Below are 27483 nucleotides of genomic sequence, written 5' to 3' on the forward strand. Positions count from 1 at the left end.
ACTTTAAAACACTTTTATTTGTGGTGTTACTGTTTCTTTAATAGTATCAAGTATGGTTGTTTTACAGAAAATGTAATATTATTCTCTAAGAATTAATCTTGGAATTTCAACTGCTATTTTGCCAAGACAAATACATTTGTTACCAAGCAGCAGTTTGGAAGTTACAATGGAACATCAATAGGAAAGGCCATAAAAGAAGGACAAGCAAATAAAAATAAGAATATCAGTAAAACAGAACCATAATAGATCTCTTTTGGTTGCCACTGTCTGTGACACTAACAACCAGATAGCATTTTCAGTTGCTGGCTTGAAAATAGTCAGAAGGTTAATATTTTAAACACTATATATAATAAAGATGACCAATCATTACGTTGCTTAGAATAAAGGATCTTTAACATACTAATGTTTATATAAAATATCAAATACAAAAACAGATCTAAAGGACTCATTTCTCTATACCATGGAAAATAAATGAACTGTAAAATGTGTCTGCACCAATAATTGCAGATATGGTGTAATTGTCATTTTTCATCAGTTTTTCCATGCAGTTTTGTGTTGTTCAGCAGAAATCACAGACTCTTATTATTTATAATCATTTCAGAAAGATGAGAAATTTTAGACACAGGGCACCATGCTCCTACCATTGTCATGGATACACAGAGCAATTTCCATTCTACAATAACTGTGCGCATTTAGTATGTTCACTGAACAGCATAACCTTTTCATAGCACAGAAGGCTCCTAGCTGTAAACTGTGGGGGGTTGGATTCCATTAAACTAATCTAATTTGTGGAGGTTATGGAACTTTAAAAGGAGAATTTTTGTCATTAGAAAATGTATTCAATGATATCAAGCCATAAGATATTATGCATTACGATTGAAACCTGGGCAATGCCCCATTCGGCTTACAATTATTATTTATTTGTATTCACTGCTGTCTTTCCAATGTCAGGCAATAGGGAAGGCTCCTGGGCTGCTCTATTTCCAAAGTCAAGCAAATAGATGGGGCTTGGACTTCATTAGGCATCAGGGGGCAATGGTGTTAATTTTGGGGGGGGGGCACAGACCCTGTGGCAGTGGATGTGAGTTCAGGAGAACAGGAAGTCTTGCAGTTGTAATATTTTATTTATTTTAGCTTTAAATTCATTTTAAGGCTTTCTTCACCTTTATAAAGACATAGGGGCAGATTTACTAAAGGGTAAAGTGCCCATTGCTAGCAAAAATTTGCCAGGAATCGAATCCGCAGGGACATCACCAATTTACTAACAGGCGTAGACGACAATTCGCTAGCGAAAGAGACCATCGCTAGCGCAGTTTTGAACCCTATCGGCAAGCGAATCTTCAACGAGGTGAACGATCGTTACTCTGCAAATTCACTGAAGTTCGAATTTTACAGAACGTTACCTCTTATGTCAGAGTTTCCTTCGCCTAGACCAGGCGAACTGAAAAGTTAAAGCTACATCCTCAATCTTATATCAGTGACATCATATCCTGTATGCCAGAAAGTCATAAAAGTTATAAAAAATGCTGGCTGGTTTTATCCATTTTTTTAAAGTGGGATTCCCTTCATAAGTCTGAACTACTAAAGATTTTTGTGTTAACATTTCTTTCCCAAACATTTGAGGGGCATGCCACATTTGTTTTAGGGTGGGCTCATGTCTAGGGCATTAGAGGATCTATGTTGTCTTTATTCAGGTTGGACATTGGTAATAATAAGTGGCCACTTCAAGCATTTGCACCAACATCTCCAATAAAGACATATATATGACCTATATGTACCCGACCTATTCAAACTGACCTAAGCACAAGTGTACTAACGAAGGTTCGCTAGGCAGAAATGAAAGCTAGCAAAAGATCGGCATGAAATGTTCTTGCTGAAGAATTAACACTAACAAAACTTTGCCAGGGTTCGGCTGTTGAGACGCAACTTCGCATTTTAGTGACTTAGAGTACTAGTAACGAATTTGTGCCTGTCAAACTGGCGCAAAGTGTGGCGGATCATTCCCTTTAGTGAATTTGCCCCATAGTATCTATGTATAACTTAAAAAAGTGTAGCTTTCTACAAATTTTTTGTTTTTGTGTCAGTGTTATTTGACTTTGTTTCCCAAATGGATTCATTTATTACAATCTCTATGGTTCAGATATTAACAAATATCAAAGAGTAAACGATTTGGCCAAATCCCTAACTAAAGTGATTTAAATGAGAACTAAACTCTAAAAATGAAAATGGCTAAAAATACCATATTTTATATACTGCACCAGCCTAAAGTTTCAGCTTCTCAATAGCAGGACTTCAAACTTGTCACAGGGGGTCACCATCTTGGAAAGTATCTGCAACACTCACATGCTCAGTGTGATTTGAGCAGCTGTTGAGAAGCTAAGCTTAGGGGTCGTCACACATTATCAAGCAGAAAATGAAGTTGGCCTGTAATATAAACTGACCCTACAAGGCTGATTATTAACTTCTGATGCTAGTTGCACGGGTTTCTGTGTTGTCATGTAGTAATTATCTGTATTAATTACTAATAAGCATTATATTGTGACATTTATTTTCTATGTATACTGTATATTTTGCATTGGGTTTAAAAGAAGTAATGTATATAATAATAAGTAGGTAGGCATATTAAAGAGGTGACTCACCTTCAAGTTAACTTTTAGTATGTTACATTTGTTTTTTACAGTTGAATTATATGCCTTCCTGTTCTGACACTTTCCAGCTATTCGATTAGGGTCACTAACCCCTGAAGCCAAAAACGATTGCTCTATGAGACTACCATTTTATTGTTATTGTTAATTTTTTTCTTACCTTTCTATGCCGGCCTTCTCCTATTCATATTTCCATCTCTCATCCAAACCATTGCCTGGTTGCTAGGGTAAATAAGACCCAATAGCTGCTGAAATGGGCACCATGCAAGCCACGCTTTTTATCTTCAGGTTCTTTGTTGTGGTAATCCTCCACTAAGCCCCATGTGTATGAATTTACATCTTTGGGAAAAGTGTAAAATGTCTTTCTCCATTAAAAGCAGAACAAGCAGAACATAGCTTCACTGCCTAGGTGACCATACACAGGGAGATCCTCTTGATTGTTGATGTCGCGAAATGAGCGGATCTCTCCCAGATATGCCCACATTGAGGTGACAATATCGGCTGATCCGATCATTGGGATCATGGGGACCGCATCAACGAAAATATGCAGCCGCGATCCGACAGGAGTTATTACCCTGCCCGATTCGCATCTGTTCGACTTTCAGCCAGATATCGATTGGGGACGCCCTTGGATGGCCCCACACAGGCCAATAAGCTGTTGAGTTGATCTGTCGGCAGCTTTTAATGGCCCGTGTATGGGGGCCTTTAGAGGAAGTGCTATGTGTACTGCACATACAATGCTTGCGTCTGGAGTTATTAAATGCGTCTTAATATTATTTTAGACTTCCATAGCCTGCTAGATGGCTTGTAATTTTAAGCCATCTAAATTATTTAATGACTACTATCCGTTTTCTTGTGAAAATAATGGTTTCAGAGGCCTCCTGACCTGGGACCAGAAAAAATGGATATTTCACATCCTTTATCATATCATTTAACCTTTTTCCATTAAAGAACAAGTGTCACCCTGCCCTCTGGTGCTTGCATGCGGTAGTAACACTTTTTTGTGTTCTTGAGCTGAATATTTGCTTGTGCTGTTACTAACAGTTTGTGATATCTCTCTCTCGCTGCCCCTATGGAAGCGAAGTATTCCGCTCCTGCAGGAAACACAGCTACGGTAGGACCTCAAAATTCTACTTCTGGTTACTTATAATGTAATGTCATCCTCTGCTGTGATATGATGATAAGCTAATAAAACATTTTGTCTGGGGCTGAAAATAAACTGTAAAATCCATAATAAGCATAATGATTAAATTAAGGTGGTTATTATATATTGTTATTCTGTGGCTTATTAATGGTCTTACTGGTTTTTCATACTGACTATTATGAGATGCATTCCGCGATTAAATAATATTGATATAAGCGTCAGTTTCAGACACATAATCTAAACCAAACTGAAAGTTTTAGCTGGCTATTGGTCTGAAAAATTATTGTTTTTCTTTCAGACTCTGAACCAGGGGAAGAAGATGCCGGGGGTCCCCAATTACAACGCACTATTCGGGCACCCAACAATACACCTCTGGGAACCCCTTCAGGTGAGTACAGATCTGCATGTAGGCAATCGGGTTCCAAACAGAACTTCTGGAAAGCAAGGGTCTGATTAATTAGCCATGGTGACTTTTCTCAAAGACTTCTGTAAGGGAGTGTATCTGGTTTATACCATATGCCTTTGTCTGAACATGACTGCAAAATCCATTTAAGTGTGAGCATAAAACAAATGCTGGTTGATTTCCCTTGCAACCATCTAAGGCTTTATTATATAGGGATGCAGACATTGGAACCAAGGCTAAAGGTGGCCAATACACTATAAGATTTGCTCGTATGGCGAAGGTTGCCAAACAAGCGTTTCTTTTTCCCAATGTTCCCACCAAAGGCAGGGCAATTTCAAGCAATATCAGCCATAGGGCCCAATGATTGGATTACAACCATGGGAATGGGTGCCGATGGGGTAAAGACTGCATCAACTAGCCAATGTGGTCCATGATCATGGGGAGAATCAAACCTGCCTGATTGATATCTGGCACCCGAATCAGCATCTTAAATCTGCCAGTGTGTGGCAACCTTAAGATCTGATCAGCAAATACAATTTAACCACAGAGTTACAAAAGACCATTTGAAGGCCATAAATCCAAACTGGAGGTCTGGGGTATATAAGTGGACAGAGAGCAGGGATTAGGAAAAAAACAGTTGATTGGGGGCATGGGAATGACTATAAATGTATCTCCTATTTGCTGCCAGACATCTGTAATGCATTGCAGAACTGCACACTAAACCCATGACGCTGCAGAAGATTTTGTGCAGCTCCTATAAAAAATGCATTCGGCAGGATTCCACTGGAACAGCCTGCAAGTATGTATATTTTATGAGCATCTGCCTTTATAGATAGGACTTCAGTATAAAACATTTTAATGCTGCTGAAACATCCCAGTTTGTAAACACAGATATGATGGAGTTGTGTAGTGCAGGCTGCTTTTTAACCCAAGGTTATGTGTTCCTGGACTCCTCATGCTTTATAGCTATTGCTTCAGTTTGCTGAGTATTTAAAAAAATGTATGTCAATTCGGTGCCAGGCCCACATCTGTAATTCTACTGTAAGATGCTATAGACTATTTACTGGGCTTGAAGGGGATCTATGGGTCTCTGTATACTTGAAATGCCAGGATGATGGATCCATTCTAAATTTCAGTCCAGACCTACAGTATGTTGTTCTGTTGCTCTGTAATTTATTTTAGACCACCTCTGGTGGCATAAATGTTAGCCCTAACAAGCTAATCCCTCTGAACACTCAATACAGTATACTTGAACAAGGGGCCATAGTGGTTTCATTCTCTAGACTACCTGTTCTTGGGAGAGAGGGCAGCCTAAGAAGAACAAAAGGAAGAAAAGATAATAAGAGCTTGGTACAGTGAGCGAAATAGAATAAGCTTACTATTTACGTTGGCAAAGGGTTGTTTTAAAATGGCCAAGGCATATGGCCTGTTAATTACACGATTTATATCTCTCTATAAGAGTTTATATTTTTCTATTATTGTTTTATAATACACAATAGCTATGAATATCCTGTAAATGATATCCATATAAATGGCGCTTAGTAATGTCATCAGTTATAATTGGCGCTTGATGATGTCATTTCTGTCACATGACTCACTGAAACGGCATTATAATAAATAATGTACACCATGTTGTAAAATACGAGGATACATATGGCCATGGAACTCTTCAGTGACTTAAAATATCCTTATATCTTGCAATAGAGGGTACATTATTCACTATAGTATACTATACTGGGCCAATAGGGGTTTTGCTACAGTATTTCCATATTTCTATGTGAATAAGATGATTTGTTTTATTATGACAATTAGGGCCTTTAAACTAGAGCTGATGAGTCTAATTATGAACCAAGCATTCAATTAAACATAGGTAGGCTAAAAGAATGGACTAGTTGCACATTACAGAGCATTAGCTTGGTATGGCTAGTAATGTGTAGTTCCAGACCCACGATCATGTACATGCAGTCTGCAGTTTTACCTGCTTGAACATGCTACCCAACCAACACGCTGACTGCCATTAAACCAGAAGGGCAATATATGAGATTTGCAACGTGACCCACAGACCTGCACATTTACCCACATCTGCAACATACAGGTTACCCACTTCTTTGTGGATGACATGCCGGTACCCACGGGTACCCAACCTGCTGCAGGACTCACACAACTTCATAAAATATGTACTTGCATCCATGGCCTGTGGAATGCCAGTTCATTGACAAAATACAGAGCATGTATAAGTACCAACCATTCAAAAAGGAAGAGATTGAGCATGCTAAGTGCTTGCCATAGCAGTTACACTGACACAGCAAAGCAATACTCTATCTTACTGGTTCACTATTAGTCTCTCCCCACATTTCATGTGTTCCCTGCTTTACGGCTGCTACTAACTCTTCCAGACAGAGGGTGCTATTCTAATGGAAGTGTGGGGCACTGATTGCCACCCTTGGCATGAATAGGAAAGCTCTTTTTAACCAAGAGGCTGGAAACAAGAATATCAATCACCATGCCATACACATTTTTCACCCATTACTGAGCTATAACCATTTAGTTTAACTGGCAAGCTGATTTACATTGCCAAACATTACAAAGCAATCAATAACCATCAAGTGAAAGCATTATGCTGCTACAGTGAAACACTACGTACTGCACAGCAATAATCATATGGTGCCGGAGGGGCCTGGGGCACATTACAGAGACATTAACTGTAGGCCCATCTGGTTACCATTAGCATTGATTATTCTACTCAGTAGCAATCTTACAATGTGCTATTCATAATATAATGTACAGAACACACTCAAATGACAAGTTAAATTAAAAATCCCTCTCCCTGTGCTTCCCTAATCAGATTGTCCACTTCATTATCCTACATTGCATAATTACTATGTCTCCCCATATCAAGCACTAATAATGGTTATATTCTGTATAAAACAAAGACTTGGGTAAGACCACAATAAAAAACATGGATACTGGACAGGGATTCTGTCATTACATTATTACTCATGTATAATTCCATTTTTACCCAAGCTCCTACAGTTCTGTGTTATATTCTGTCTTGTTAAGTGGGTCAGAAAAGTTCAACTGCTTTGTTATTCTGTCTGTGCCAAAAATCTCTAACTGTCTCCTCATATAATTAGAAAAAGACCAACCCAGGCAGAGGCAACGTGTTGGGTGTAAATAAATCAATGCAATTTGCTTTTGGCACCAGTCTCTCATAGTAGTTATTTGCCAGAATAAACAACAAAGAAACTACAAACGTTTTTTAATAAGGAAATTACATTTCCAAAACTATTATTTAGACATTCTTTCTAAGGATCATATTCGGACCTCTTTACACATCAGCCACAATGGCACAGCAAAGCAATTTACTATCTACTGTAAATGGTTTACTAATTGACCAACTCCTTGTCTCACCCCACCTTTCCTGTTTTAGTTGCTCTATGGCTGCTACTAACTCTTATAAGCAGAGGGTAATTGTATTGTGGGACTGCGTCTGCGAAAAACACTGATTGTCATCCTTGGAAATATGAATAAAAGCTGGAAACAGGAATATCACCATGTCATACACATTTTGTACAATAATATATTATTAACTATAAACATTATTTACAATTAACTTATAATAAAGTTAATTAAATTTTTTTTTACAAAACTATACAGAGTATTATACATTCTTTCTGGGAATCATGTTTAGGTCCCTATATTTTTTATGACACTGTTCATTTAATTGTTTTTGGCATAATATTTATAGGGAGACTTCTCCACAATTCTAAACCAATAATGATTAATGTTAATAAACTGTAATAATGAAACAGGTATGGGATCCGTTAACCGGAAACCCATTATCCAGAAAGCTCTGAATAACGGAAAGGCCATCTCTCTCATAGACTCCATTTTTTTCAAATAATCCAAAATTTTTAAAAAATGATATCCTTTTCTGTCTGTAATAATAAAACAGTACCTTATACCTGATTCAAACTAAGATATGATTAATCCTTATTGGAAGCAAAACCAGCCTATTGGGTTTATTTAATGTTTACATGATTTTCTAGTAGACATTAGGTATGAAGATCCAAATTACAGAAAGATCCATTATGCGGAAAGCCCCAGGTCCTGATCATATGGATAATAGGTCCCATTCCTGTACAATTATTTATTAAATTTACATTTGTGCACTTCTCTAAAATGTTTTTGCTTTCTCCTAGGGGATTCAGATACGCTGCTGGCTAGCTCCTTGCACACTACTCCCAGCACGCTGACTGCACTTTCTCAAACAGATGAGCTCTCCGATTGGTCAGGCAGCCAACAGACGGTACTAGAAAGGGACGCGAGAAATGCAAGGCAAGGCTTCACTCAGGGTGGAGGGGCTCGCCACCTGGGGGTGGAGCCCCTCATTCCAGCTTCCAGCAACGAGTTCCCAGGCAGTGTCTGGGGTTCAGAGGTCAGCCTTTCTGGGTTCAGTGATCTGTATAGCAGCGCCTTCAGCCTGTACCGAGGCAGATCTTGTGCCATCCGGGTGTAAGTAACCCTGAGCAGCTGGAATGCCATCTCGAAGCATCATTACCAGCTCGGCCATCTCAAAATCCATCTTGCCAACTATTTTATTTTGGCATCATCATCTTCCATCTTTATTTTTAGCCAGACAGTAGAAAAGCCACCAAACCCAGAACTGCTCATTTACAATATCTAGAGAGGCTATATTTACTCAATTACACACTGGATACAAATCAATGGAAAAATACTTATTCTAATACATTCTCATACAGTTATTCTGTAACCCGTTATCCAGAAAGTTTTGAATTACAAGAAGGCCATGTCCCATAAACTCTATTTTAAATAAATTATTCACATTTTTAAAAATGATTCCCTTCTTCTATATAGTAATAAAACAGTACATTGTAATTGATTCCAACTAAGATATAATTACTCCTTAATGGAAGCAAAACAGTCCTGTTGGGTTTAATCAATGTTTAAATTATTATTTTGTGCACTTAAAGTATGAAGATCCAAATTACGAAAAACCCCATGTCCCAAGCATTCAGAATGACATGTCCCATACCTGTATAAACTTTCCAATCTATATTAAGAATTGTGGTTACAGCATGTTTTACAGCATCATGGCACAGAAAGGCAGCATAGTGTCCTACCTCATGCCTGAACCACAAACCTTAAACTAAGTTTTTTGCATTATCTTATGTGGAGTTCTGCTGCCACAATTCTTGCTATTGACTGCCTTTAACTTAAGAGCAAACGGGTAATAGCAGGCGACTATTATGATTTCCAAGCAAGGTTATTATATTTTTTGTAATTAAAAATTTGACTGATTAAGGGTTGATTTCATTAAACATCCTCTAAATTTAAATATAGTACTTACCATATTTAAATGCCATGTGGGCACTATTATTACAGCTTTGCCAGCTTTTTATTAGCCCTTTTTATTAACAGTAACTAAGAAGAGAATATTTTATGAAATATTTTCTGTTTGTACAAAACTTCCATGCAGTTTCCATGCATATATTTAAAGAAAAAAGTTTGGGCTCTACCAGGAAATTAGGACAGCTAGCAATTATGTCTGGTGTTCAGGCTAGGTCCCTAGGAAATAACAATGTTATAGATACAATATATATATGAAACTACTGGTATGACAGTCACCCTTCTATGGTTCCATGGTACTTAAGTATATACAAAATCTCACCCTAACTGGCCTTAAGGCTTTGCCCCTTGGCTCATAACAATATTACAGATATCCAAAAACATTGGTACAAAAGTCAACCTGTTATAGTTCCAAAATCTGGACTTGGTGGCATTCTATCCTGGTTCTTTTTATTTTGCTGCAAACCTTAGCAGTAATTTAAGTTCATATTTTAAGGCTGACCCCTTTGCACTCTCCTCTGCTCCTACTTGTTGCACCTGTATGTTTACTTCTTTTGTTTTTATACAAACGCTCCATTTCCTGTACTATTGCTGCCGTCTCTTTCTAGTGATTCCTACTTCATTTACATCCTTCATTTACATCATACAAACGATCCATTTCCTGTACTATTGCTGCTGTCCAGCATCAGGCAGTAGCCCCTATTTTGCTTATTCTGAGGTTATTAGGTTTTATGTGTGGCAGTTAGAATACATCATATGCACCATCCTTGACACAAGATTTCCCATGCATTCTCCCTTCCAATGAAAATTCATAACATTCATATTTTTTATCAATGGTATAACTATTGTAAATGAAAAACTAGTAAACTAGTATTTTCGATGAGTCAATTGCACATTACCTAATAAAAGCAGACTTATGGCTGTCTGACTATGCAGATTTTCATTCATCCAGCTCATGGTATATCTAGTATAGGTAAAGCTAAAAACAACTGGACTTGCTGAGTAATCAATGAAGATGTTTCACTACTCATCTGAGCTACTCATCTTCAGTTCAATTGACTGGTGTGGGAAATTCTTGTCATATAAACTCTTCCACTAATCCAATCACAATGGCACATTGTAACTCTTCAAAGAGGTGACATCTGAAGAAATTCACAGAGGTGACACCCAGTTTGTGTTCCAGCGGATGGTGGGAATCATACAACAGATATTGATCCGTATGAGTGGGTTTCCTGTATACTTCAAAGGATCCAACACCAAAAGAAAAACAAAGCAATGTGGTATATGGAGTGCACAGATCTATACATTGGGGAGACAAACAACTGCTCTCCAAGTGAATGGCTCAGCATGGGAGGGGGAACTATAGAGGGCAAAAACTCAGCTGTCTTTCTACACCTAAAAGACAAGGGACACTCCTTTGAAGACAGCAAGGTCCAAACCTTGGATAAAGAAGACCGCTGGTTTGAACGAGGCGTGAAAGAGGCAATTCGTGTCAATGTGGAGAAACCATCTCTGAACAGAGGCGGGGGCCTTCGACACCACCTGTCTGCTACATACAATGCTGTTCTAACATCTCTACCCTGGCGGTTTCAGAACACTTCACACATCTATTCATGCAACTCTCACAAGTAACACCTGTATCTAGGAGTTGCATGACACATTGGATAATCCTATCACAACTACACAGAATCTACACCTCTGTCAACTTCTTCAGATGTCACCTCTTTGAAGAGTTACAATGTGCCATTGTAAATGGATTGGTGGAAGAGTTTACTGTATATGCCGAAAACTTCCCACACCAGTCAGTTGAACTGAAGAAGCTGCTCGGATGAGTAGTGAAACGTCTTCATTGATTACTCAGCAAGTCCAATTGTTTTTAGATTTACCTATACTAGATATATGTCTGTCTGCTTTGGGTTAATGCATGGATGCAATTTCTCACCATTGTTACCAGTAAATCAGTCAGATAGACTAGATTTGTCCCTCATATCTATGCAGATTAAAACAACATCTCATTTTGGCAACACAGTGACTTACATATTACATATTACAAAAAGACGTATATCTGTCAAGTCCAACCTATTAGTGTCATATAGCTAAAACATTCTGCTAGAATTGCATTTGTGCAAAATCCCATTAACTGTGTATACTATTGCGTATAAAATTTTGCTTGTTTCTCTAGCCATCCAGCGTAGCAATGCAGGAAAAATATTGATTATGATGTCTACAGAGCTATACTCATACGAACGTTACTCTTTGCCTGAACTGCCACCTGTCTGGCCTGCACTGAAAATGGACAGTGCACAAAGCTCATCCCTATATGTGTATAGATTTAATTTATGCCACCAAGACATTCATAAGACATTCATAAGACATTCATAAGCTTTTAATTTTAAGGTGAACATCACCTCTAACAATTGCAGTAACAAATAGTGATGGGCGAATTTATTCGCCAGGCGCGAATTCGCGGTGAATTTGCTTGATTCGCCGCCAGGGAATAAATTCGCGAAACGCCCGTGAAAATTCGGAAAAACGGGCGCTGGCGCCAAAAACGGGCGCCGGCGTTGGAAAAACGGGCGCCGGCGTCAAAAACGAGACGCCGGCGCGATTTCGCGAATTTTTCGCCGTTTCGCGAATTTCGCGCGAAATTCGCGAATTTTTCGGCGAAGCGAAACGGCGCAAATTCGCCCATCACTAGTAACAAAATCAAGTAGCTTTAATCTTATAGTTGAATTAGTTAAACAATCTCAGGTAGGCAAAAGTAAAAAATATGATCTTCCTTAAATATCAGGTCCATCATTTTTATATGCATGAAACACAAAAAAAACCCAAAATTTAAAAAACTTGATCTCACTAAATACTCTGAAGATCATTTGCATATTCTAGTATATTGGGATAACTGTTCTTACTTCTTTTGCTTTCTCTGCAGCTTCTTACCAGAAGGGGGTCTGCGGAGAGGTAGCATCAATGGGTCTGTAACAGACTCCCCACGAAACTATGTGAATCCTAGGCCCCCTATCATACCACCACCTTCTCCACGCATTGGCCAGCGTCCAGTTATCATTCCTGCAGGCCGTGGACCCTCCACTCCTGTTACACCTAGAAAGAAAACCATAATGCCCAACCAGTTCCAGGACACAGTGACTGAGGAATTTGAAGAAAAGATTAGGAGACCAAAGTCCTCTGTTGGTTCTCAGGCCAGTGGTCAAGATTCTCGTCCTGTAACTCCACTAAGTGAGACATCAGGACGGGTGTCTATCCTTAGGGCATCCCCAAAACTAGTCCGCTCAGGCTCTAAAATCTTTGAAAAACTTAGATGTCTTGAAGAGAGAAGAAAAAGTCTAGACCAGACTGACAGTCCTTTTCCAGTGCACTCGTGGTTGCCTCTCCGTAAGGCACGATCCTTTGATCAGCCAGGGGCTGAGGGGATTGGTGCTGGTCTAGGTTCCTCAAATGAAGAGCTAAGGGATGATTTAAGAGATGGTGTAAGATCAGAAATAGGTGGGTTTACTTTGAGGTACCCATCTCTGAGACATAAGACTACCTCACTGGACGACAGGGGAGCTCTCTATGGACGAATTAGTGACATTGAGACCCGCTTCTCACAAGAGCTGACTCGTATCAAAAGAACTGTGTCCCAGCAACAGCTCGTTCGTTCATCACAGGATCTATCTCGAAGATCACCATCACCCCAAAGATCCCTAGCTGCCCAGCCTGCTCCTGTGGACCCAAAGCTAACCAAAGTGTCAACAGCTTCAAAGCCTTCGGAAACAGAAGAAAAGCAACCAGCAAGGAAACCACTAGTCAGAAGCTTTGCCACTGTCAACCAAATATCAGAAATTAAGGAACCCCTGGGTTTTACAAGCCAACCCCCTACACGGTCAGAAAAATCATCAAATGGTTCTGCAGTTTATCAGGACTCTGTGAGGCACGTAGAAACAAATCTGAAATCACAACCACACCTTTCAGGAAAAATCATTGCACCAAAAACTGTTCCCCCACAAGTATTCAAAGCTATGACTCTCCCTGCACAATCCCAAAAAGAGGTAGTCAGTGATACACAGCTGAAGAGAGTTCCTGATGTTGGAAGCGCACCTCCACTGTCCAGCACACATGCCCCAGCAGCCCTAGACATAGCTCAGAGAGGACTTGTTAAAGAAAAGGAATCTGTAAGTGAAGAGAAGAGGTATCTACCCTGGGCACTCCCCGTTGGAAATAATAACAACAGCCAAACACCACAGGATAAGGGTGTGGGACAGGTCAAAAAGCACAGTGATGCACACACCAGCAGCAAAAGCAACAAAAGCAGCAGAAGCAAGGGAAAGAGCCGTCGAAGCAGGCCTTTGTCACCAGAACTTGGTAAGGGTTCATTTCATAAAGGGCATGCATACAATTATTATAAAGTAATACAGGTAGAAAATGGAATAGTGTAAATGAAAAAGAGAGCTGAGCTTCTTTATTGCATCCCTGTTTTTCATACTTAATAGCAACTGTAATACCACTTATCCTACACAATGTTCACTCTTTTGTGCACTCCCTCCTCTAATCTTGATACAGGTACATTCGCTGTGAGTACATATGATCTTTTTCTTATTTACCATTCTTTAAAGGGGTGGTTCACCTTTACATTAACTTTTAGTATGTTATAGAATGGCTAATTCTAAGCAATTTTTCAATTGTCCATCACTTTTTATTTATTTATTTTTTTAAGAATTTGCCTTTTTTGACTCTTTTCAGCTTTCAAATGGGGTCACTGACCCCATCTAAAAAACATGCGCTATAATGCTACGCATTTATTGCTATTGCTACATTTTATCACTTGTTTTTCTATTCAGGCCTCCCCTATTCATATCCCAGACTCTCATTCAAATCAATGCATGGATGCTAGGGTAATTTGGACCACGGCATCCAGATTGCTGAAATTGCAAACTGTAGAGCTGCTGAATAAAAACGCAAATAACTCAAAAACAACAAATAATAAAAAATCAAAACCAATTACAAATTGTCTCCGATTATCACTCCCTATGTCTTACTGAGAGTTTATTTAAAGGCAAACAACCCCTTTAATGCACCAACTGGTTTGGACATTAAATTTGGCCATTAAGGGTCAGGGCACACAGGCAGATTCAGGGAGATTAGTTGTCCGGCAACAAATCTCCTCTTTTTCAGGATGACTAATCTCCCCAAACTGCCTCCCCTGCCCTCCCATCGGCTAAAATATAAATCGCCAGCGGGATGTGTGATTTGTTTTCCAAAGTCGCCCGAAGTTTCAGGGAGATTAGTCGACCCTGCCTGTCTGCCCTAACCCTAAATAATCATTTTCCTGAGATGACACAAAATATTTTTTTTATGTGTTAAACCCCAATAGCTATGTCAATATTACTTTGTAAATGTTGATGCAATGAAATGTAGTAAAAAGCAAAATATAAGGAAAGGATATTTACAAAAGAGATAAAGGGGTTGTTCCCCTTTAAATAAACTCTTAGTATGATAAAGTAATATGAATAGGGGAGACCTGAATAGAAAGATGAGATAATGAGATAATAAAAAGTAGCAATAACAATAAATATGTAGCCTTATAGAGCATTTGTGTTTGTGATGGGGTCAGTGACTCCCATTTGAAAGCTGGAAAGGCAAATAATTAAAAAGTAGTTTTTTTAGTATTAGTTTTTGTAATTATTTGCTAACTCTTTCCAGCTTTTAAATGTGGGTCAGTCAAAAAAAACCCTATTGCCCTGTAAGGCTACAATTACAGGAAAACATAAAATTAAGCGTAAAATTAAGGCTTGATACAAATATCTTCTTTTTTAGCAGACATATTATATCATTTAATATAAATATTGTTGCTTCTTAAATGTTATCTTTTCACCCACTGATTGTTGCTGCCATTATAGAGTCATCAGATGATTCATATGTGTCGGCGGGAGAGGATCCTGTAGAAGCTCCTGTGTTTGAAATTCCTCTACAAAGTGCACTAGTAAATGCTGGCACTGAGGTGTTATTAAAATGCATTATATCTGGAAACCCTACTCCAGAAGGTAAGAGCCTAACATACTTTTATCAAATCAACACTTGACTTTGTATCCTAGCAAGATAATTTTGCTCCTTTACATATCACTGAAACTCTACCAGATATTTGGCATAGGAATGCTCTAAATTCAGTACCCATATTTGACACCAAGGAAAGAAATTTAAAATGGGTTATTAATATGTATCAAAGCAAAAAATAAAAACCTTACAACAAGGATCAGTCTTTGCCACTTACTTGTCATTGTAAGGAGAACAGGAGAAGGACATTTAAATGCAGATCTCTGTACCTGAATATTTACTGTTGTTTGTGGTGGTGGGTTGGATTCACTTGCCAAGAGTGGGAGAGTTTGAAGACCAACTATGAAAAGGTACGGTACCTCATTTTGTTTCTATTTTTACTTACCTTTTCATAAAGTGTATATACTGCTGTTAGAAACAGCAAAAGGATACTGTAGGCAAAAGGGAACTTACTAAATAGGCTCATAAGGCTCTATTTCTTTTCTGGCAAGAAACATCAGTCCTGTCTTTCTTTATGACATGGATTCTAGACATATATAAGATCAGATCTAATGTCTCATTAGATATTGGAAAGGATATAACCATTTTACCTGGAATGATTGCAATAATTTGTGGATTTTCCATTTAACTAAGCCAGTTAAGGAAAAAGTCCTTAAAATGTAAGTTTTGTCTTATACATTCATGATAACCTATAAATTCAATTTCTTTTACTTCCTTTGCACAAAGTGTTTTGGAGAAAGGATCACATTTTGCTGAAAAACAGTCCAACCCATCAAATCCGAGCAGAAGGCGAGAGATACACATTGCTACTACGCTGGGCACTGCCCTCAGACTCTGGTATTTATACAGTCACTGCACGGAATGAAGTTGGGGAAGCCAGCAGCTGCGGGGCCCTCACAGTAAAACCAGGTAATAATTATATCTAGTATATTTAGTTATATACTAGAGAGAAAAAGTATAAGCTCACAAGAAGAAATGTTGGAGATGTGTGCCAAGCCTCAAACCATCAGCTAGAGTGGGTGAATACCAAAAATATATGTATAAATGGGACTGGTGCAACATTAGAAATACAACAACAGGCCAAAGTAAAAGAAAAAAGTAGAATTTTATTGAGAAAATATAACCAGAAATAGATTTACATGTTTCACGTTATCAATTTAGACAAATTACTGTTGACACATGGGCAGGCTAAGCAACCTATAGAAACGCAGCAAAAATATATTCATAAATTGTTGCAGTATATGCAATTTATGCAAAACCTGCCCGAAAATGACATTTTTAGATAATCCCAACACAACAATCGACCAATCCCTTAAGAAGTGACCACCCTCACTGCTTGAAACCAACAAGCAGGTAAACTTAAAGGAGACTAAAGCCTAAAATGAACATGACTAAAAATGCCATATTTAATATACTGAAATTGCATCAGCTTAAAGTTTCAGCTTCCCATTAGCAGCAATGATCCTGGACTACAAATTTGTCACAGGAGTCACATGTCACATCAAACTTTAGAGTTCAAACTAATGGCAAATGTAGTATGTAGGAAAAAATCAATGTAACTTCTTTTCATTTAGTATTTGTGAAATGTCACCACTTCTGGGTCCTAGCCATGTTTGCTCAATAACAGAAATCATCAAAAACAGTAAACAATCTCCTTAACATATAAAAGAAATCTACTTTGGTTACATTTCCATATCTGATATCTATATTCTTTTCCCTTCTGTGTTGTTTAAGGGTCCTAGAAGTCTGCCCACCACTTGAACTGCAGGTTGAAAGATAAATCCCATATTTATGATTGCAGTTAATTTCATTGTGTAATTAAATATATTTTACCAGTAACTGAAGCAAAGTTATTTGAACAAACAACCACTGTGCAGGTAATGCATAGCCTTGCTCCACATTACAACAGACTTTTAAAGATGGTCACTTATGTTCAACCCCTTTGTTATTTTAATAAAATGGGCTTTACAAGCAACACATTTGCAACCATTTATCTGGTGATGGTGGGATCTGTTTGTAAAATCTGGGGATATTTTAAGTTTAGATCATGTAAGTTTAACGTTTAGAGGCCATTCATAAAAATGACAGTATAATATGAACTAAGCCTTAAAGGGCATGTAAAGTCTAAAATAGAATAAGGTTAGAAATGCTGTATTTTTTATACTAAATATAAACATGAACTTACTGCACCGCAAGCCTAATCAAACAAACAATTTATGCTTTCAAAGTTGGCTACAGGGGGTCACCATCTTAACTTTGTTAAACATCTTTGCAAGACTAAGACTGTGCACCTGCTCAGTGTGGTCTGGGCTGCTTAGGGATCATCATAAACAAAGCTGCTTGAGTTCTGCATGGCTGGGAAGTAAGGCGGGGGCTCCCCCTGCTGTTCATAAGTATGATTGTTTCCCTGCTCAGCAGTTAGGGACCGTCTGACAATTCCTATCAACAGCAGTAAATGAAGGGAGAATTTCACTGCATACAGTCAGGTCTCTTATAAAATGGTACAGATTTTTTAACTAAAGTATATTGGAGATAGGTTTCTTTTTCATTAAAGAAAGTACAAACGAGCAGAGGTAAGGACAGGAGGAAATCTTACACAACGGCTGCTCTTGCCATGAGGCAAGATGAGAACCTTTTCTCGGGCGGCAGTGAGTGGACAGTTACCAGCGGTGGCAAAAAAGACACCTTCTGTAACAGGTTTTTAACCAGGAAATTCAGGTCCACTAGTACAGAGAGTGCTATAGTGCCCCCTTTGACCTGCCCCAACACCAAAGTTTTAAGCTCAGAGTGGGGGTGCCATCTAGACTGCTGTCTGAGACGGGCGCCAGCCCCCATTCAAACGAGCAGAGGTAAGGACAGGAGGAAATCTTACACAAGGGCTGCTCTTGCCATGAGGCAAGATAAGAACCTTTCCTCTGGCGGCAGTGAGTGGACAGTTACCAGGGGTGGCAAAAAAGTCACCTTCTGTAACAGGTTTTTAACCAGGAAATTCGGGTCCACTAGTACAGAGAGTGCTATAGCGCCCCCTTTGACCTGCCCCAACACCAACGTTTTAAGCTCAGAGTGGGGGTGCCATCTAGACTGCTGCCTGAGACAGCAGCAGTGACAAGATTGCCCCTGTGTGCAACATGCCAACCCCTTGTATGTTGCTCCCAGTGGCCTCAAACCAGGTGCTTATTTATGAATTCATGGCTTGGAGACAAGTTTTGGCTGCATAAAAACCAGGTATACTGCCAAACAGAGTCTCCTGTAGGCTGTCAGTCCACATAGGGGCTAAGCACCCCCAGGAACTTTTTTGTTGCTAGTGTTGCTCCCCAACTTTTACATTTGAATGTGGCTCATGGGTAAAAATGTTGAGGACCTCCGTTCTAGAGGATATCATAAAACTCACATTTGTGTCATTGCACAAACTGATGCCTTTTGGTTAAGGTACTTGCATCCAAAGTTGCTTCTTGCACTGCCAAGTGTGAGATGTGTAAGTGAACTGATCACACTGGGGAACTCTGGGGCTTCTTTTGGTAGCTACAGCCACCAGTGTCAAACAGTGTCCAAACACACGCACCTAGAGAACATGGGCACAGACATGATTTTCATGCTGAGCACTAGTGATGGGCAAAATTCACGAATTTCCGGAGAAATTTGCGAAACAATAGGCATCAATTTCGATGCCCGCGACAATTGTTATATGAGCGCTTATTTTGGCCAAATGCATTAAAGACAATGGGCATCCAAATAATTTTGACGTGCGACAGTGTTTATGCACGCGACTATTCTGATTCACGATTAATTTTTTTCAAAGCAGCAGATTTTTCCTGGCGAATTTCTGCAGCAGTTTTGCGGATTTATTAATCGGCGGCGAAACGTGGAAATTTGCGGAACACCTTAAATTATGACATGCAATTGTGGCCAATTTGCATCAAGCACAATCGCATTTGTGTTGGCACATCAGACATTTTGCACACTGCACTTGCAAAAGTAAATGAGCCCTTCTAGTAAATCAGCTTCTATGTAAATATTCTTGAAAGAAAACAAGCTATGAGAGTTTACTTTTTGTCATATGATCTCTGCCAATATAAGAAAAACAACCTGGCATAGCAATAGTTGGCGCTTTCCCCTCAGCTACTGCCATGCTTCGTCATTCTCATTCCCATGTTCCTTTCTGTCCTCTGTCTCTCTCTCTCCCTGCTGTTTTGGACTATGTGGGAGGGAGTGAGAAGGGTGAAAGTCTAAATACAGCAACGAATTGTACTCGAGGTGACCTCGTCACGCACAGTCTCTCCACCCTTCTCCTTCCCTCTTTTCCTTCTATGCTTTTTCCTTTTAATGTGCATCCTTTTCTCTTCCTTTACTTTTCTCCTTCCTTCTATCATTTTCTCTCCATAATTTCTTGCACTCTTACCCTTTTCCTCTTCTCTTCTATTCATGTCTCTTTCTAAGTCTCTAAGATTAGAATTTCCCCAATTTCAGCCTGCAGTTCTATATAGGCAGAATGATTCTGAGGGTCTGTAGCTCTGTTTCGGTGAGTTGTTGCTCTGTGTTTCTGTAGTATTGTGTCAGTGTTTGTCCATTTGCTCCTAGCAGAAATTCCACACTGTCTTTTTTTGGCAGTAAGGAATGATGCCATTGCTAAGCATGGGGGGAGGAGAGTAGGTGTCTGGCACCAAGCCCTTTAAGGTATTAGTGGTTGTTTCACTGTGCTTCCACATACAAATTTGTGGGTTACAAATGATTTATTTTGGTGCAACTTCCTAGAAGAATCTTTGATGAAAAGTTTTAATATATGAGATGGTGGTCAAAATGTGATTCTATGGATTGTTATGGAAGGGAGTAATGTTTTTTGTAGCTCTCATATATGAAAAGTGGTTAAGGATCTTTGTTGCACATGTATGCAACCTATACTGAGCACTGGTACTGTGGGCATTGTAGGGTGCTTAAATATCAGTGCTTGAGAATGTGGCACAGGTGCAGATCGGTTTATAGGCAGGTTTAAGTTTCTGTGGGTGTTAAATATATCTAAGTGTATTGAAAAGTGTCCAAAGGTCACAGTATCACAAACACCAGATGGACAACAGAAAGATTTGTATTTTTAATACTTGCCCACCTTGATAATACACCTAAGCACTTAGAGACACACCTCATACATTTCCAAATAGCTGTGGGGATTTACTCTGTTTGGTTGGATTCGAACACCCTGTGATTTTAATTCCCATAAACAAGCAATATGCTTCTCAGTCTTCATACCCAATTAACCATTTGCTTTTTTGAAGCACTTGATGTGGACATAATAAATGGCATACTACTAAAAATACCTGCAAAACAGTGAACTCTTAAATGCCCACATACTAAAGGAAAACATTGTAACAACTTGGGCCATGTTGCAACGTGTAGAAAACAAAAGTTTAATGAATCTATGTAAAAAAGAAAAAGCATATAATGGTGACATATGAACTAAACTAGATTAACCAGAGATTTATAATCTGAAAGGTGCATGCGACAACATGATTTGGCTTTATATCGCACAGACAAATAGCACTTTAAAGAGAATATCTCATTGTACACTTCAGTCCCAGTGGAGCTTACTATCTAATCTCACTACCACTGGTAATTACACTCATACACTTGGCAGAATTTGATTTTAATTGGAAACCTATTAACCTGCTAGTTTTTTTGACTGTAGGTGCAGAGGTAACACTCCCAAGTTGTCAAAATCAAACCTAAAATGAAGAGAGATGACTTTCTCTTTCCAAACTATATAATAACTTTAACTAGAGGTGTAACTGTAATACCCCCTCTGGCATATCACCTATGATCTCATTTAATCTTATATATATTCTGCACCTTCTGTACCAACTTTTTCCTAGGTGGGACCAAAAACATGGCACCAGACGTCTACAAAAAGCACCCACTGTGTAAGCTTTAAATTAACAGTTTTGGTGCACACATTGCTATATTGTAACGCTTTTTATATTTAGCAATGGTTTTATTGACAAACTTTATTAAGCTTTTATTTGATACAAATGCTTTTTTTTTCTCTGCCATCTGATTAACACTCATCAACATGTGAGCTTTTAAACATGTATATCTTTTTCAGACTCTTAATTCTGGATTTTTCTTTTTTTTTTGCAGCACCTACCAAAGAGTCGCCTGCACATCGGGGGACACCTCGTGATCTTCTGAGCCCCATAACATCTGATGAAGAGTACCTCAGCCCCCAGGAAGATCTAAGTGAGCCTACTACACCCCAGCATAAGATGGCTGGCAAAGGTCCCACATTCAAAGCTCCTCCTACTTTCAAGGTGAGAACTGGTTTGAATATAAAATGTAGTTGATGCTATTCCTTTATAAACTACACTTAATAACTTATTATTGTGTATAATGTGATTTTTCCCCTTCTGTTACAACATATGGGAAAGTGCAGGAAGGTAATCACTGAACCATACAAGGCACAAGTTGACCAACTAGATACAGAGTTGCTTGAAGACACAATAAGCATTTCCTTTTCCTTTTGAGCTGCTGCAATGTTAATTTGACATTGTTTTTGTGCTAGAAGAGTTTAGAATTATTGTTAATTGTTGTATTAACCATTTCTCACTCATTTAATTATTTCTAGATGACTCTCTTGGACCAGCGAGGGTTTGAAGGTCAAGAAATCGTTCTCAGTGTTCAGGTGGAAGGTGAACCCAAACCTATAATCAACTGGTGAGTGATCACACACAACTCTCTCAGAGCCTGCTCCTGTTCCAAGCATTTTCCTATCTTTCATTGACTGAGATGGTCACCAGCTTAGCTCTATGGCCACTGGACATTTCATACTCCAGAGGCCAGGTAGTTATCATTAAGTCAATTAAACCTAAAAGTTTACTTGGTAGAAACCTTAAGTAATTAGAATGTGTAGCACAGGATTTAGCACCTGACCAATAAGTGTGCAGCTGAATGGACGTAAGATAAAGCAGTCAATTATACCTCTCCCCTCAACTGCCAGGGGTACCCCCTTTCCCCATTACTATTTAATTTGGCTCTTGATCCTTTTTTTTGCAGATATTGCTTGCTTCTCCAGCCCTTCAAGAGATACAAATTGGCCCTACCCAATTTAAACTAACTGCTTTTGCAAATGATATACTGCTATGTATGACTAACCCATCAGAGGCAATCCCTTATCTTTCAACCAGTATTGAAACTTTTGGTAGGGTGGCAGGATTTCAAGTAAAAATGGCCAAAACGGTAGCCATGCCCCTTAATCCTTGCCTGAAAAACACATGGCACGGTCCCTTCCCTTGCAAATGGGCTGCAAAGGCAATTCAGTTCCTGGGAATTCAGATCCCCTCCCGACTTCATGCATTATATAATACAAATGTTGCTCCTTTACTGAATAAATTGATTCAAGAGCTCAGTGTATGGTCAAAACTGCCAGTGAACTATTTAGGAAAATGCCATCTAATCAAGATGATATGGTTCCCCCGTCTGTTATATCCGCTACAAATGCTTCCACTGTTCCTTACCCGCAAGGATCTGACCAAGCTGAACAAAGCACTCAGTCAATTTATCTGGGGAGGTAAAGATCCCCGGATCAGCAGGACTAAACCTCAACAATTAAAATCCCATGGTGGGATAAATCTTCCAGACATGCAGACAAATAACTTGGCTTGTAACCTCTGCTATGCAACCGATTGAGTTAATAATAAAGAATTTTTTGCACTACCTACATTAGATCAGACACTCTCACCAAACATGTCTTTGACTTCTCTCTTACACTTAGACGAGAAACAAATCCCACAGATAGTGAAGGATAATCCATTGCTACACACCACAAACAGAGCTTGGCGGGCAGCACGCCATAGGCTTTCTGTCTCTCTTTCACTGTCTCCTTTTTTACTATTTGTAGGTAATCCACAGTTTCTAAATAACTATATTGGAAACCCATTTCATGCTTGGGCAAAGCAGGGCTTTATACAAGTTAGACACTTTATGCGTAATCCCACAAACCCTTATTCCCTTTCCGAACTCAAAGAATTATATCCCTCATTGACCTGGGACTTTTTCTCATACCTACAAGTCAGGCACTATGCGCAAACAGTGACTAGCTCTATTCCTGTTCAGGATGTAGACAATGGACCGCCTATTTCCATCAGACACAATACAACCTTCCATCTCCCTTCTGTATAAAATTAAAAGCACCATTGTCCGACTGGGACTTTAATAGAGGTATAGGGAAATGGCTGCATCAAATTCCACATCTTACACGAGATAAACTATTTACGCTACATGTTAAATCGTTACCATTTCTAAATTCAAGCCACTTCCATGTCATGTTTTAAAACATACTGCACAGGGGATATTTTTCTCCTGATATACGGAAAAAAGTGGGTTGATCCGATTCAAATGCCTGCCCAAAGTGCCAGGCCTTGAAATCTGACATCTATCATTGTTTATGGTCCTGTCCATTGATCAAACAGTTTTGGAATGCGGTCACTGACTATTGTAAACTCATATTACATATTCAGATTTATCTTACACCTACATGGTCAATCTTTGGAGACACAGCAAAAATACCAAAGGTCGACAAGAAATTATCAAACATTGTCTCTGCGGTCGGTAGAAAAGCAATACTACAGTGCTGGATATCGAATTTGCCTCCTTCACTAAAAGTCATGTTTACTAAACTTGATTATGCCTACCGTATGGATTGGCTGGAAGCCACTCTGGATAGAGAGCGGAGGTTACATCTTTTTTTGCCACTTGGACAAAATACATACAAACACTATCCTCTGTTAGACAAAGAGAAATTGCCTATGTGTTCAGATTCACTACGTGGTATATGTCTGAGGAATTAGCAGGGAGAAATCCTTTAATGAATACTTTAATAAGCGAGAATATCACCCTTCTTTTTTTTTCCTTTGCTTCTTTTTTCCTCTCTTCTTTATGCTACAATTTTTTATGCTAATTGTCAACATTGTAATAATGATGTACATGTTGCTTTATACATGTCAATTATAAATGAATTAATCTCTAATTAAAATGAAAATACAGAAACCATGTAGAATATATCAATTTGATTTCAAGACAAATTATGTGTTTTTATCTCCTTCACACTTGCCAAAAGTCCTACAGTAACTATGTGGTACATAATATAACCAATCAGTCATATTGTTTATTAACGTCTTATTTTCGGAGTTTTTTTTTTTAGTTTTGATGCGTTACCTTCTCCTTAAGATCTTGCTCCTAACTGCCGCTCCATTTTTCTTGAAGGCTGAAGAACAAGCAGCAGGTGAGGCCTGGTGGAAGGTTTCGAATATCAGAAGGTCCTTGGGGGATGTTCTCACTACACATTGCAGGGGCTGATAAACGAGATTCTGGATTCTACACCTGCAAAGCAATAAATGAGTATGGGACAAAGCAATGTGAAGCGAAGATTGAGGTTCTAGGTAAGTGGATGTTCATATGCCAATATAATCATATAGAGCTTTGCCATTTTAGCAGTGTATGGAAAGGAAATGGTTAGAAATGAATAAATTAAGATGACCCTTAACATCTAGTTGATTAATGTCCCATAAGCTAGACCTCAACAAACATATTAGCATCGTTACAGTTCTTTGTAGATATATAAGGGATGAATCAAGGCAAATTACTGTGTATACTATTTTATTTAATGGCACTAAGCTCTATTAGTTAAGTGAACCTTTTATCTTTGTTTGGTTTTCGATTTTCCTTAGAATAATCTTGAGTCCCATAAAACACTGCTGTTCAAAACTGCTGTAATAAAAATGCATCGATTTTGTAGTTGTTACTATCAGCCAGGTATTTATTGTTTTGTCTTTGTCTTTAGATTTAATACATAGGTCTTTGGGTATCTGTCATGTTTATAGAATTCTTTTTTGTTATATAGCTCTGAGGTATGGCCATTTAAAAATGTGTGCGATTGCTATGGCTTAATTACCATGGCAGCAAGAAAAAAAAGAAAAATAGGTCCCTTTATGACAGTGCTCCCCAACCAGTGACTTGTGAGCAAACCCCTTGGATGTTGTTCCTAGTGGCCTCACAGCAGGTGCTTATTTTTGAATTCCAGACTTGGAGGCAAGTTTTGGTTGCATAAAACCAGTGTGCTGGTCTCTTGTAGGCTGCCAGTTTACATAGAGGCTACCAAATATCCAATCATAGCACTGATTTTGTGACACCCAGGAACATTTTTCATGACCACGTTGCTCGACAACTCTTTTTACATCAGAATGTTGCTCAAGGGTAAAAAAGGTTGGGACCTCTGCTCTATAACATCATTTTCTAAATTTGAAAGGCAAAATCAGTTTTGAGCATTTCTAGATTTACTGTATATATTTATAATCTGTTGGTTGAGTTTTCTAAATCCAACACAAGTTTTCTCCGTCCGGAAAATTCTTGAGGAAATGATTAGAGATTTGTGTAAGTTTTATATTTAATGGTAAAAGAGCAATTTAAGAAAGAATTGAGAATTCTAGACCACTTTGAGTAGAGGAAGAGTTCAGTTAAATTACATGTTTGGGTGCGCATAGGTTTTAATAGACCTTGAAAAGTTTCAGCCTATGATTTCTTTAGTCAAGAAAACACCAACTAAAAAAAGTTGATCTGCAAAACTGCCAGATTCTGCAAAATGACAAAGTAGAACCTTTTGGTGTACAACAGATGTATGTGGAACGTTTGTAAATTGGTTTTATTGGGATATCTATAAGCATTTTACCAATGTATATATAAAATAGAACCACTGTTGTGCTTAGATTTGATGAAAGATATCAAGAAATCTGTCACACACTAATGTAATTACATATCAGTCTACTTGACTCATGGACTGATTTATACTTAGGCAGATCCATGTTGTTGCGGGACTGACAGAAAAATAGACTTTTTAGGGCACTCTTATTTACAAGGAATTATATTTTCCATCCTATCAGTACCCCCCTGCTTAAAGCTACTTGAATGTGTTGGTAGTTGTACTTCAAAAACTAAAAGGATGCAGACTGATCAACAGTGAGATAAATGCTCTCTTGGACATCTTGACTTACTGCTGCCATCTTGTCCTACTGTCGCCAGTTTGACTTACTATACCTGTTATCCACCATTCTTCTTAAATAGAACTTCTACTCTGTTTATCTCTAGTGTGTGTAGAGTCCAGGGTAGCTGTCCCTATTTGCATGCCCTCTAATCTAAGAAATCAGATGTATTTGTGACCTGCTCTATAAGAAGCTGGTGTCTGTATATAGGGCCCAGAGAAGAATGATTTCTTTAGATATTATGTTCAGTATACTCCATGATTCTTGGATAGTGGATCTGGCAACTCAGACAGAGGAATCTTCCTAACTACATTGTTGCATGCTGCCTCTCCCTGAAGATATGCTCCTTCTGGTCTTTGCATGGCACTATCCCCAAACAATAACCTGCTGCATGAGAGCTTTGTAAACCAGATTTGGGATACCACTGGAGATAGCTGATCATCAGTTTATAATGTTATAGATTATTTGCTCAGGAAAATAAATATTAATAAAGTATCTGGTTACACAAAGAGTTGCAATGAACGACCCATGGGGTTGGATTGAAGGTTGGTCATGGTCACATATAACAGTGTTCATGAAGATTGCCTAGCAAGAAATCCCTGTGTTTTTGTGTTTGGGCTGTAAGGTTTATTGAGAAATGTTAAACAGATCTGGGACCCCATTTTCCCCAAAACCTGAATGTATGCACAGGCACATATGTTGCCAATAGTGCAAAATCTTTGCAATCCAGAGAAGAGTAATTATTATGTTGCTTTATAAATATCTCAACAATATCAAGTTGGTGTATTGTGGCTATTCAGACATATACTTCCCTCTTTCGCAAAGGATTCGGGGGTTCGGCCGAATCCAAAATAG

At 38.6% G+C, this 27483-nt stretch overlaps 1 protein-coding gene across 1 annotated transcript in view; it reads left to right on the forward strand.

Annotated features, from left to right (window-relative positions):
• LOC108702928 (striated muscle-specific serine/threonine-protein kinase-like) overlaps nt 1-27483 on the forward strand; it is a 133026-nt gene that overhangs the window by 50153 nt on the left and 55390 nt on the right. Inside the window, 8 exon segments of the mRNA XM_041578767.1 lie at nt 4088-4177; nt 8395-8707; nt 12492-13921; nt 15457-15600; nt 16337-16519; nt 21737-21906; nt 22221-22309; nt 24857-25032. Of these exon segments, the coding sequence (XP_041434701.1) occupies nt 4088-4177; nt 8395-8707; nt 12492-13921; nt 15457-15600; nt 16337-16519; nt 21737-21906; nt 22221-22309; nt 24857-25032 (2595 nt within the window).

The sequence above is a fragment of the Xenopus laevis genome, chromosome 9_10S, assembly GCF_017654675.1.
Source record: "Xenopus laevis strain J_2021 chromosome 9_10S, Xenopus_laevis_v10.1, whole genome shotgun sequence".
In the NCBI taxonomy this organism is placed as follows: Eukaryota; Metazoa; Chordata; class Amphibia; order Anura; family Pipidae; genus Xenopus; species Xenopus laevis.